This window comes from Helianthus annuus, chromosome 13 (genome assembly GCF_002127325.2).
Source record: "Helianthus annuus cultivar XRQ/B chromosome 13, HanXRQr2.0-SUNRISE, whole genome shotgun sequence".
In the NCBI taxonomy this organism is placed as follows: domain Eukaryota; kingdom Viridiplantae; phylum Streptophyta; class Magnoliopsida; order Asterales; family Asteraceae; genus Helianthus; species Helianthus annuus.
The window spans coordinates 133,227,991-133,240,236 of record NC_035445.2 but is presented as its reverse complement, the minus strand read 5'-3'; the positions used below and the strand labels follow the sequence as shown (position 1 = coordinate 133,240,236).

The 12,246-nt window shown below is 31.8% G+C and overlaps 3 protein-coding genes across 3 annotated transcripts; 1 reads left to right on the top strand and 2 right to left on the bottom strand.

Annotated features, from left to right (window-relative positions):
* Window positions 1-762: 762 nt before the first annotated feature.
* LOC110901736 (probable leucine-rich repeat receptor-like protein kinase At5g49770) lies at window positions 763-4,682 on the bottom strand. Its single transcript, XM_035982514.1, has 2 exons — window positions 4,042-4,682; window positions 763-1,567 (listed from the first exon to the last, which is right to left on the bottom strand). Exons 1-2 carry the CDS (start codon window positions 4,487-4,489, stop codon window positions 909-911), a joined length of 1,107 nt encoding a protein of 368 aa, XP_035838407.1. The 5' UTR covers window positions 4,490-4,682; the 3' UTR covers window positions 763-908.
* Window positions 4,683-5,401: 719 nt separating this feature from the next.
* On the top strand, window positions 5,402-8,359 carry LOC110899360. The gene is made up of 8 exons (XM_035982364.1): window positions 5,402-5,499; window positions 5,922-5,942; window positions 6,182-6,202; window positions 6,792-6,978; window positions 7,376-7,404; window positions 7,525-7,573; window positions 7,689-7,982; window positions 8,075-8,359. The coding sequence occupies exons 1-8, from the start codon at window positions 5,402-5,404 to the stop codon at window positions 8,357-8,359; spliced, it is 984 nt and encodes a 327-aa protein (XP_035838257.1).
* On the bottom strand, window positions 8,356-11,839 carry LOC110899361. Its single transcript, XM_035982363.1, has 9 exons — window positions 11,790-11,839; window positions 11,308-11,328; window positions 11,048-11,068; window positions 10,272-10,458; window positions 9,845-9,873; window positions 9,677-9,725; window positions 9,267-9,560; window positions 9,028-9,174; window positions 8,356-8,364 (listed from the first exon to the last, which is right to left on the bottom strand). Exons 1-9 carry the CDS (start codon window positions 11,837-11,839, stop codon window positions 8,356-8,358), a joined length of 807 nt encoding a protein of 268 aa, XP_035838256.1.
* Between the last annotated feature and the right edge of the window lie 407 nt (window positions 11,840-12,246).

The window sequence follows — 12,246 nt, the reverse complement described above, 5'->3', positions numbered from 1 at the left end:
CTTCTTATACGTGTTAGATCAATCTAGGTGCATGCATTAATCTAGGCTGGTACAATATATTGTTGTAAGTTCGCCACGATTTGATATGTTGCTGTCGTGGATTGCTTTGTCAACCTCTAAGAAATCGTTATGCATGAGCACGATTATGTTATGCTGTATGTATCCAACACCAATATAACCCGGTGCCCCTAGATAATAATATTATTTGTCTCCAAACTAAGTCTCTTCCACCTTTGTTTTGTCGACCATATTGGGTCTTAAGAGTCATCCACTATCATAGCTTTATGTTTGGCACGATGAGCCTTATTAGGTCACGTTATGTGTGATAAATGATAACATGACTGACCATGAGTGATGCAGTTTGACTTTGATCAATCCTTTGTGACATATTGACTTTGCTTGACCAAGTTTGTCTCTCATTAAATTATTGCTCCCTATGGTTGATCAAGATAGGTCATAACGAGTTATAACCGATCATCATGTATTTGTTCTTTTTGAGACAAAAGGCAATGCAATGGAAAATAATATAATGAACCATGTTGAATTTTAATAGTCATGATAATTTTTAATTAATATGTTATCAACTTTTGCTATGAAATTTATCAACTTATTTTGAATATTTAAATATATACTTTCTCTAATTTTATTAACCTCTTTTTAGGAATCTGTCATCAAGAAAAATACTAGGAAAAATAAAGAAATAGCAAAAACGATGTAAAACATTGATTTTTTTTGCATCACTTCTCTTGTTATAGAAAAAAATGTTAATGTAGGTGTGATGCACCTACGTATATATGTGTACCTAACAGGATTTTACAATGTATATGCTTACTACCAAATATACAAACTATTCATATACCTAATAGGATTTAACAAAATATATACTTACTACCAAATATACAAACTAATCATACAGGCAAAGCGCTTTCAGGTGAATGCTCCATACAACTCGATATCTGATACGCGATTTCTGCCATAGTTGGTCTTGCAATCGAGTTTTCTAGTAGTGCCATGTTGGCGACATGGACTAGAACTCTAAGTTGTTCCACATCCACTTGACCATTTAGCTTTGGATCCAACATACCCATCATAACATCCACATCCTGATGTTTTCGACAATCATTCGTCAACTCAGCTAGCGTTATTGAGCCTTGCAATGACTTCATCCCGGTTATAAGCTCAAGCAATAAAACACCAAAGCTATATACATCACTTTTAGGGGATACTAGACCCGTGTTGAGGTAATTTGTATCAACATAGCCTAAGGAGCCCTTTATGATTGTTGGTGTTTGAGCAGTGAAAGCATCATGTCCTAATTTGCATAGGCCAAAGTCTGCAAGTTTTGCATGATCGTCATTATCGAGGAGGATGTTGGATGACTTGACATCTCTATGAATGACCGGAGGGTCTGCAACTGAGTGGAGGTAGTCCAGGGCGTAGGCGATGTCTAGCGCAATGCTTAAACGACTGGACCATGAGAGATATCCAGAAGACTTGCCTTTGTGGGTGTGTAGTCTATCATAGAGGCTCTTGTTAGGTATGTATTCTAGTAGAAGAAGCTGTTCACCTGTTACCATATAAAAACAAAATAATCCAGCATTAAATGGAGTAGGAGGAATACAATACAAATAGAAATAGTATTAGTATTTTCTAGTGATTATAAATCGGAAATAAAAATTAAATTGTTGATAGAGGAGGAAGAATACAATACTAATAGAAACAGTATTATTATTTTCTAGTGATTATAAACGCGGAAATAAAAAAGATACTTGAAATTGCCAATATTTTTTTTTAACGGCAAATTTGGATCACTGACGGACCACTGGAATATCATCGTGCCACCAGCGGAACCACCTGATCATATCCATCTCCACTAGGCATAATGCCTATACACCAATTCAGGAGGAAAGCCAATAAATATGGGAAAACCCCCCTTTGTGGGAATTGAACCCATGATCTATTGGTCTTAAAACCTTATCCCACTACCAAAATGCCACTAGGCTATAAAGGCATGTTCCTTGAAATTGCCAATTAAAACTTGTATTTGGAAGGATACTTGTGCACTTTGTCTTATACATAACATTCAAATTACATGCTTGTGATACAAATTTCAATTAGTTAGTGATTTTGTGCTTTTAAAATATAATTAAATTAATATATATGTATATAATAAAGAAAGGAATAATAGATTTTAATATCCTACCTAATTGTTATTTGTCGGTAATAGTCCAAACTACAAAAATAACCATCGATGATCTCACCTATTAACCTATTGCCCACAAATAGACATTTTTTAACTGAGATCTAACTCTGTTATTTTTTCATAACGTGGTATAGACCTTTGTTATCTAATGAAATGGTTACTTATGTGGCACCACTTGACCTCCACCTCCACCTCACCCCTACCACTAAAACCACCACCACCACTACTACTATTACCACCACCATCACCACAGGCCGCCACCGCCATCAGCCATCACCACCCACCACCATCAACCGCCACACCCACCTCCACCACCACCACCAGCCGCCACCTCCATCACCATCACCATCAGCCATCACCAACACCACCATCAGTCGCCACCACCCACCCCCACCGCCATCAGCCATCATCATCCACCACCATAAGCCGCCACCACCCACCTCCATTGCCATCAACCATCACCACCTGAGACCCCGATTTGAATATTTGCAAACCTACACCCCACCATTCATTTGAATTTTGCAGCCCGTCAATGGTGACACTCAAGTCGTGGTCTTGTTGCTTCGTTTGACTAGAAAAAAGACACCGAAGGAGGTGGATGGTGGTGTTAGTGGGGTGAGGTGGAGGTGGAGGTGGTGCCATATAAGCCGCCACCTTATCAGATAAAAAAAGGTCTATGTCACGTCACCATCCACGTCACTAAAAAAACTAATTGGGTTAGACCTCAGTTGAAAAATGCCTGTTTGTAGACAATAGGTTAAAGATTCACTAGTAGTTATTTTTGTAATTGGGATTGTTACTGACTAATAATGACAAATAGTTAGGATTTTTAAAATTTATTATTCCATAAATTAAAGATTAATATTTATTTCTGTTTGTTTTTTAGAACTAATATTTAATACCTAATTGACAATGGGGTTGTCATTGTTTAAAAAATTTCAATATTAAAGGAAAATTGGATATTAGTAATCTCAATTTTGACCTATTGGCAAATTTCAATCCCAACTTAGGAAATGTACATAGCTAGACAGTCCCAACTTTGTACGTATGATACTCTAACGATCCCATACTAACTGATAGTTAACTCTGTTAGTTTTTTGATTCCATTTATTCTTGCTATGAGATCGCTAGAAAAAAATACGTTCAAAGTTAGGACTATCTGTAAGCATTTGATGAGTTAAAACAAATACCGACCAAAAGGTCAAAGTTAGGATTATTAATATTTAATGGGCCAAACGATCAAAGTTGGGATTATTAATTTTTTTTAAATGGGGGATGATTGCCTCCTTAATTAGAAAAAAAAAATATTATATGAAATTGATTGATGTGTCAAGTTGGCCAATGAAAAAGAATGCTTGGTTCTCAAGAAGATAAATATAAACCTAGGGCAATACGGGGGATACAAAACTAGGAATATCCGTTTGTAACAAAGATAAAATAGCATACGTGTAACGATCCTTTTATAAAAGGTTATAATATACATACAAATTATAAAATTTTAAATTATTTGTTTAAGATACTTATAAATATTTTATGATATATAATATGATTGATCATTAGTTTACATCATTTCAGAATCCTGTGAAGCCGAACATTTTTCAAGGCTTTCACGTTTCAGACAATAAAATCGTGAATTTAATAGATCTTTTAATTAGTTTTGAAGACGAGTTATCCAAAATGGCATTGTATTTTCAAGAAATTGTTTATTATAAAAATGCCCATTATATTTAGCTAAGGTTTAATTCCCCAATACCAAAATTAATATATTGCTTTTATTTTTTAAAACTAAGGTCAATATGATCAAGAAGTTTATCAACTCAAATCACGATTGAAGTTACCTTTGTCTAGGCAAAAACCTAACAAGCCAACCAAGTTAGGGTGACAAATCCTAAGCAAGATGGAGACTTCATCAAGAAACATCTTCTGGGAACCACCCCTCTCCTCCATCACCCTCTTCACCGCGCCAAACCTGCCATCCCCAAGATCAGCTAGATAAACATACGATGTGGCTCCAACGCCTATCCGAATTCGGAAATCCCTTGTCGCCACCTTGATTTCATCTAGTGTATAAGTCCTAATACTCTTAGTAGTAGACAATGAAGATAACCCTGTGTCCTTCTGATCATCGTCACCTTGTGCTTTAAACAAAGATCTTGCTTTTGCTTTGAAGTCTACATAAAAGGCGAATTTCCAAAATATGATGGTGAGAACAATAACCAATACTATTGCTCCTCCTATCCACATGTTTTCTGATGATGAAGTGTGCATTGCAAATAACTTTCCCATGATTATATATAAATGATCTTGGACCTTCTAGCCAAACCCAATAAACAAGAGGGTAAGGCGATTTGGGTGCTTGATAAGACGATTCGGGGATTGATCTTTCGATATATCATAACATATTGTGACATGAGCTTATATTCATGAGTGGATAGAGTGAAGAGAGAGAGTAATGAACTCTTGGAATGAGAATATCCTGAAGTTTGGAGGGTAGTAGAATTGTTGATGTGGTCAACCAAGCCAAAACTATCAGTACATATGCATATAGAGGTCTCAATTGTGTCTTTACTTATTTTACCGTTGAATTTCTTAATCCAACATAAACTCTAGCATGCCAAAACAAAGTTGCAATCATATTACTTTGAACTGGACACGAAGATAGGGTTAACCTTTATCTTGACTTCTAGATTATTATCTTAATGGCAAACTTTCTTAGAACGCACTTTCAATTGCTTGCCTATTATGAGCAGAGGCGAAGCATTGTGGGTGCCCGGGGGTGCACCCGCCCACCCCAATATTTCGGTTAGAAGTGTACAAGTTCCGATTTTTCGTCCAAAAATTTTAAAATTATATAGGATCGCCCCCGATAATTTTTCCTAAATTGTATATCCTAAATATTTATAAACATTGTATATAAATGATGGGTAGTTTGGTAAATATACATTTTGTTTTATTTGGAACTATTATTATTTGACCCGATTTGAATTGAATAACCAACCCGACCCGACTCGAAACATAACGATAGGAAAAAAAAATTTGGGTCCCATCATTTTACGCCCCTTCGAAAATTTTGGTCAAACTCCGCCACTGATTATGAGACAAAAGCTATTAAAAACGTTTCTGGATATGATATGAGAAGAGCAAAAGTCAAGGGTGGTTTGGATCGGCCAGTTTTTAGAAGACCAACATTTTAGAGAGATGTTGGGCTTGGATCTGTTATGGAATAAGTATGAACTATCAAGATCAATAGGTTATCATGAAGTGACTGTGGTTGGTATGAAAAGGAGTAGCCCGAGGTGAATATTAGGTAGAATCTATATATATATATAAATGAGATGGATTTGGGCAATGTGGCATTTGTCTTTGGCCATCTAGGATGATGTGGCAATGTGATTTAGGAGGGAAATCCCATTCCTTTGTAAATTCGCAATTCCAAAGACAATGTACGCGGCATCCGAATTTACTTGGGTCGGGTTATGTGTGCTCCGAAAACAACCAGCTATTATATTCGGATCATTTATAACCTAATTGAAATCTCATTTTACTATGTAATCTCCTTCTTTTCTTCTTGATTCGGTTATCTTCTCTCCCATTTTACCAAAAATTAGGTCAACATCAAAGGTAAATACACTGATTTGAACCTAAATTTATGTTATTATAAGTTTTGTATCAAGAACAGGGTTTGATTTTAACATTTGTTTTGTTTTGATTTTTGTAGATCCAACCGTAGATCTTTAAGGTATGTTGTTTATTCCTTTATCCCACCATAATCTGATTTACTTTGGTCTGATTTTTTGTAGATCCCACCATAATCTCCTTCTTTTCTTCTTGATTCGGTTATCTTCTCACCCATTTTACAAAAATTAGGTCAACATCAACGGTAAATACACTGATTTGAACCTAAATTTTTGATATTATATGTTTTGTATCAAGAACAGACTTTGATTTTAACATTTGTTTTGTTATTGATTTTTGTAGATCCAACCGTACATCTTTAAGGTATGTTTTTTAATCCTTTATCCCACCATTATCTGTTTTTTTTTTGTCTGATTTTTGTAGATCCCACCATAAATCACATTTGTTTTGGTCTGATTTCTGTATCTCTCACCATAAATCTTGAAGGTATGCTGGTTATTCATTACCTACATATTGATTTATACTATTCTCATTTTTGTACATCCAAATATATTTATCGCATTTAACGATTTTTCTTGATTTTTGTATTCATGTCATCCCCGAACTCTGGCATAACAATCGGAATCCCATCTTTCTGCAAGCAAGAAGGTTAATTAAATCTTTTAATTTTGTTTTTTAACTTTTATAAATTTACCATCTATATTTTTATTATGTTTTTATGTTATGCAAGCAAATTTTTAATATTAATTATAACTAATATGTTATAAATTTTAAAAAATAATTATAGACATAAATTTATAATATTAGTTAAATTTAAATTTTTTTTAAAACAGAGTAATGTTCTTAACCTTAATTTTGGAAACTAAAGGAATAAATTTTGGTTGTCTAAGTAGTAATTGTTTCTATATTTATGTTTACGTTTTTTTTTTTAAAGATTTTATGTCCTTTGCAGTTATGGTTCCAGTCAACTCTTCAACTTCCCTCCAATCTTCTTCCAAGAATACCATCGGTTTCCATATTACAATTTATTTCTTCAACGGATCTATATATATAGATTGTTTTACATTCCTCACATTGTCCATCTACATCTACTTTTTATTCAATCCATATCTGAGGTTTACATATCGCTCTACAAACATGTAAGTTCTTTATGTTTAATTCATTCATTAATCATTATTCATGTGCTCTTGATTGTATTTAATGTTTGTAAACTATGTTTATGTTTATTTACTATGTTTATTTTGTAAACATGTAAGTTGTTTATCTACTATGTTTATGTAATCTCTTGCGGAATATGATGTTTATAGTAAACCCCGACTCCAATTCTATTCTTATATGTCACTTTTTTAATCTTATGTTTTGTTTTATGTGAAATGTGATGTTAATTTGTTAATTTTTAATGTGATATCATTTTATTTATATCATCGGTTGCCTAATTTTGTTATAGATTTTGTAATACAAGATATATATTTTGATGTTTTTAACGTTTTTAATGTTAGTATAATATGTTGTTAAATTTTTTTTTGTTGTTTGTAGATTATTGCTATGTCTGAAGGTTCATCAAGGTATTTTATTGTTCGTTTTTGTTACTTTATGTAACATATCATCTACGTTCAATCTCTGTTGTTTTTATTTTTTTCTTATTTACACTACCATTAACATCTTATTTTTTAAATCATTTTCAGTCTACCATGGTTCTTAAGGTTAATGAATGTAGCAGATACAGTTATTTTGGTAAGTGACAATTTATTACATAATTTTTGTTTTCTTCATATTAAATACAGTTTATTATAATTGTGTTATATATAAATTTAATGATATTGTAATTGTTTTTTTTTTGTTTTGTTAGTGCATTCCAGATGATGCTGTTTGCAAACTATGGGGTGTTTATAAAGGTCCTACCAATGTTATGATACACACTGAAGATGGACGAGAGTTTAATGTTTGTTTAAGCGGTGCTAAAGGAAAGTTATTCCTCTTCCATGGTTGGTCCAATGTTGTAGAACATTTGAGTCTAACGAAAGGTTGTTTGGTAGTATTTAATCCCATTTCGTCTACTACTTTTAAATTAACATCTTACGTTGATGGCGTTAGTCGTGGCTCTTTTTGGACGTATTTGCTACCTCCATCATCGCATTTTTATGTAAGATATATTATTTATTTTTTCTTATTGTATGTATGATCAAATACTTATATTCTGAATAGATTTTTTTTCTTTGTTTCTTATTCCCACAGGTCATTCCTGAAAGCATCCTGCCAAAAGTTTATCAATATTCATCAAATGATGTAATATCTACTGTAATGTTGGGTAACAAAATTTTTAAGGTTGCCATTGAAACATCTGACGGTAAAGTTGGATTTACCGTTGGTTTTGACGTAATGGTCAGTATGTTACATCTGAAGGTTGATTGTATTTTGTTATTTACAAAAGGTTTTGGCAATTTTTTCCTTTTAAAAGTTTTTGGAGAAAACGGACTTGATAAAAGTGCTAATACCAGCGAATTGCACACTCTTTCTTAATCTATCTTTGTTAACAAAAAAACATATATACCAAACGCACATCAAATGTAATGCATGGGTTTAATTTAAAAGCAAAACCAATAGTAGTTCTGAGCGTTCACGTGGAGCTACAAGGTATGCTTTCAGAGGCTGGGAGAGATTTATGCGTCAAGTTGGTCTGGTTAGTGATCGTGCGTATGTGCTTCGTTACGAAAGGAACAATGGAGTTTTGTTGATTTCGGACGTCATACCTAACATCTTTTAAAAACACTAGATACTCTAAGGAACAATGGAGTATCTAGTGTTTTTAAAAGATGTTAGGTATGACGTCCGAAATCAACAAAACTCCATTGTTCCTTTCGTAACGAAGCACATACGCACGATCACTAACCAGACCAACTTGACGCATAAATCTCTCCCAGCCTCTGAAAGCATACCTTGTAGCTCCACGTGAACGCTCAGAACTACTATTGGTTTTGCTTTTAAATTAAACCCATGCATTACATTTGATGTGCGTTTGGTATATATGTTTTTTTGTTAACAAAGATAGATTAAGAAAGAGTGTGCAATTCGCTGGTATTAGCACTTTTATCAAGTCCGTTTTCTCCAAAAACTTTTAAAAGGAAAAAATTGCCAAAACCTTTTGTAAATAACAAAATACAATCAACCTTCAGATGTAACATACTGACCATTACGTCAAAACCAACGGTAAATCCAACTTTACCGTCAGATGTTTCAATGGCAACCTTAAAAATTTTGTTACCCAACATTACAGTAGATATTACATCATTTGATGAATATTGATAAACTTTTGGCAGGATGCTTTCAGGAATGACCTGTGGGAATAAGAAACAAAGAAAAAAAATCTATTCAGAATATAAGTATTTGATCATACATACAATAAGAAAAAATAAATAATATATCTTACATAAAAATGCGATGATGGAGGTAGCAAATACGTCCAAAAAGAGCCACGACTAACGCCATCAACGTAAGATGTTAATTTAAAAGTAGTAGACGAAATGGGATTAAATACTACCAAACAACCTTTCGTTAGACTCAAATGTTCTACAACATTGGACCAACCATGGAAGAGGAATAACTTTCCTTTAGCACCGCTTAAACAAACATTAAACTCTCGTCCATCTTCAGTGTGTATCATAACATTGGTAGGACCTTTATAAACACCCCATAGTTTGCAAACAGCATCATCTGGAATGCACTAACAAAACAAAAAAAAAAACAATTACAATATCATTAAATTTATATATAACACAATTATAATAAACTGTATTTAATATGAAGAAAACAAAAATTATGTAATAAATTGTCACTTACCAAAATAACTGTATCTGCTACATTCATTAACCTTAAGAACCATGGTAGACTGAAAATGATTTAAAAAATAAGATGTTAATGGTAGTGTAAATAAGAAAAAAATAAAAACAACAGAGATTGAACGTAGATGATATGTACATAAAGTAACAAAAACGAACAATAAAATACCTTGATGAACCTTCAGACATAGCAATAATCTACAAACAACAAAAAAAAAATTTAACAACATATTATACTAACATTAAAAACGTTAAAAACATCAAAATATATATCTTGTATTACAAAATCTATAACAAAATTAGGCAACCGATGATATAAATAAAATGATATCACATTAAAAATTAACAAATTAACATCACATTTCACATAAAACAAAACATAAGATTAAAAAAGTGACATATAAGAATAGAATTGGAGTCGGGGTTTACTATAAACATCATATTCCGCAAGAGATTACATAAACATAGTAGATAAACAACTTACATGTTTACAAAATAAACATAGTAAATAAACATAAACATAGTTTACAAACATTAAATACAATCAAGAGCACATGAATAATGATTAATGAATGAATTAAACATAAAGAACTTACATGTTTGTAGAGCGATATGTAAACCTCAGATATGGATTGAATAAAAAGTAGATGTAGATGGACAATGTGAGGAATGTAAAACAATCTATATATATAGATCCGTTGAAGAAATAAATTGTAATATGGAAACCGATGGTATTCTTGGAAGAAGATTGGAGGGAAGTTGAAGAGTTGACTGGAACCATAACTGCAAAGGACATAAAATCTTTAAAAAAAAAAACGTAAACATAAATATAGAAACAATTACTACTTAGACAACCAAAATTTATTCCTTTAGTTTCCAAAATTAAGGTTAAGAACATTACTCTGTTTTAAAAAAAATTTAAATTTAACTAATATTATAAATTTATGTCTATAATTATTTTTTAAAATTTATAACATATTAGTTATAATTAATATTAAAAATTTGCTTGCATAACATAAAAACATAATAAAAATATAGATGGTAAATTTATAAAAGTTAAAAAACAAAATTAAAAGATTTAATTAACCTTCTTGCTTGCAGAAAGATGGGATTCCGATTGTTATGCCAGAGTTCGAGGATGACATGAATACAAAAATCAAGAAAAATCGTTAAATGCGATAAATATATTTGGATGTACAAAAATGAGAATAGTATAAATCAATATGTAGGTAATGAATAACCAGCATACCTTCAAGATTTATGGTGAGAGATACAGAAATCAGACCAAAACAAATGTGATTTATGGTGGGATCTACAAAAATCAGACCAAAAAAAAACAGATAATGGTGGGATAAAGGATTAAAAAACATACCTTAAAGATGTACGGTTGGATCTACAAAAATCAATAACAAAACAAATGTTAAAATCAAAGTCTGTTCTTGATACAAAACATATAATATCAAAAATTTAGGTTCAAATCAGTGTATTTACCGTTGATGTTGACCTAATTTTTGTAAAATGGGTGAGAAGATAACCGAATTAAGAAGAAAAGAAGGAGATTATGGTGGGATCTACAAAAAATCAGACCAAAGTAAATCAGATTATGGTGGGATAAAGGAATAAACAACATACCTTAAAGATCTACGGTTGGATCTACAAAAATCAAAACAAAACAAATGTTAAAATCAAACCCTGTTCTTGATACAAAACTTATAATAACATAAATTTAGGTTCAAATCAGTGTATTTACCTTTGATGTTGACCTAATTTTTGGTAAAATGGGAGAGAAGATAACCGAATCAAGAAGAAAAGAAGGAGATTACATAGTAAAATGAGATTTCAATTAGGTTATAAATGATCCGAATATAATAGCTGGTTGTTTTCGGAGCACACATAACCCGACCCAAGTAAATTCGGATGCCGCGTACATTGTCTTTGGAATTGCGAATTTACAAAGGAATGGGATTTCCCTCCTAAATCACATTGCCACATCATCCTAGATGGCCAAAGACAAATGCCACATTGCCCAAATCCATCTCATTTATATATATATATAGATTATTATAACATAGTATTATGAATCTGTAGTACTACATATATAATACATAGATTACACTCTGATTATCATTTGGTCAGCTTGAATCTTATGTTTCCCAACTTTCATTCTAATTTTTTTATATAACATTTTTCAAAACTAACAATTATTATAAACATTATAATTATCGAAAGTCAACTCGATCTTAGTATATAACAAATTCAAAATTTAGTCTTTATTTTCCAATACTTTAATCTTAGTTTACAGTTTGTATATTATAATTTTGGAAACTTATTATTCATATAAAGATACACAAAAATATTTTCAATATTTTATTAAAGGTTGTCAATTTTATTAATAGGTTTCCAATATAAGATTTTATTACTTAAATTACTTAAATAATTTTAAATAACTTTTAAATTCTTAATGTAAACCCGGATTAATATTCTTAATATATACAGTTTCCAATTTTACAAATTTGAATTTATGTTAATTGTTAGTATGTAATTATAAATTATATCGTTTCCTTACTTATG

What these genes read in the sequence shown, in the direction of transcription:
- LOC110899360 (XM_035982364.1), top strand. Translation starts at nt 5,402, where the DNA reads ATGTTGGGCTTGGATCTGTTATGGAATAAGTATGAACTATCAAGATCA. An exon ending in ATGAAAAGGAGTAGCCCGAG is followed by an intron (nt 5,500 to 5,921) that starts GTGAATATTAGG and finishes TGATTTTTGTAG; the next exon opens with ATCCAACCGTAGATCTTTAA. An exon ending in ATGTCTGAAGGTTCATCAAG is followed by an intron (nt 7,405 to 7,524) that starts GTATTTTATTGT and finishes AATCATTTTCAG; the next exon opens with TCTACCATGGTTCTTAAGGT.
- LOC110901736 (XM_035982514.1), bottom strand. Translation starts at nt 4,489, where the DNA reads ATGGGAAAGTTATTTGCAATGCACACTTCATCATCAGAAAACATGTGG. An exon ending in AGGTTTTTGCCTAGACAAAG is followed by an intron (nt 1,568 to 4,041) that starts GTAACTTCAATC and finishes ATATGGTAACAG; the next exon opens with GTGAACAGCTTCTTCTACTA.
- LOC110899361 (XM_035982363.1), bottom strand. Translation starts at nt 11,839, where the DNA reads ATGAAAGTTGGGAAACATAAGATTCAAGCTGACCAAATGATAATCAGA. An exon ending in TCCAACCGTACATCTTTAAG is followed by an intron (nt 10,459 to 11,047) that starts GTATGTTTTTTA and finishes TGTCCTTTGCAG; the next exon opens with TTATGGTTCCAGTCAACTCT. An exon ending in CTCCATCATCGCATTTTTAT is followed by an intron (nt 9,175 to 9,266) that starts GTAAGATATATT and finishes TTATTCCCACAG; the next exon opens with GTCATTCCTGAAAGCATCCT.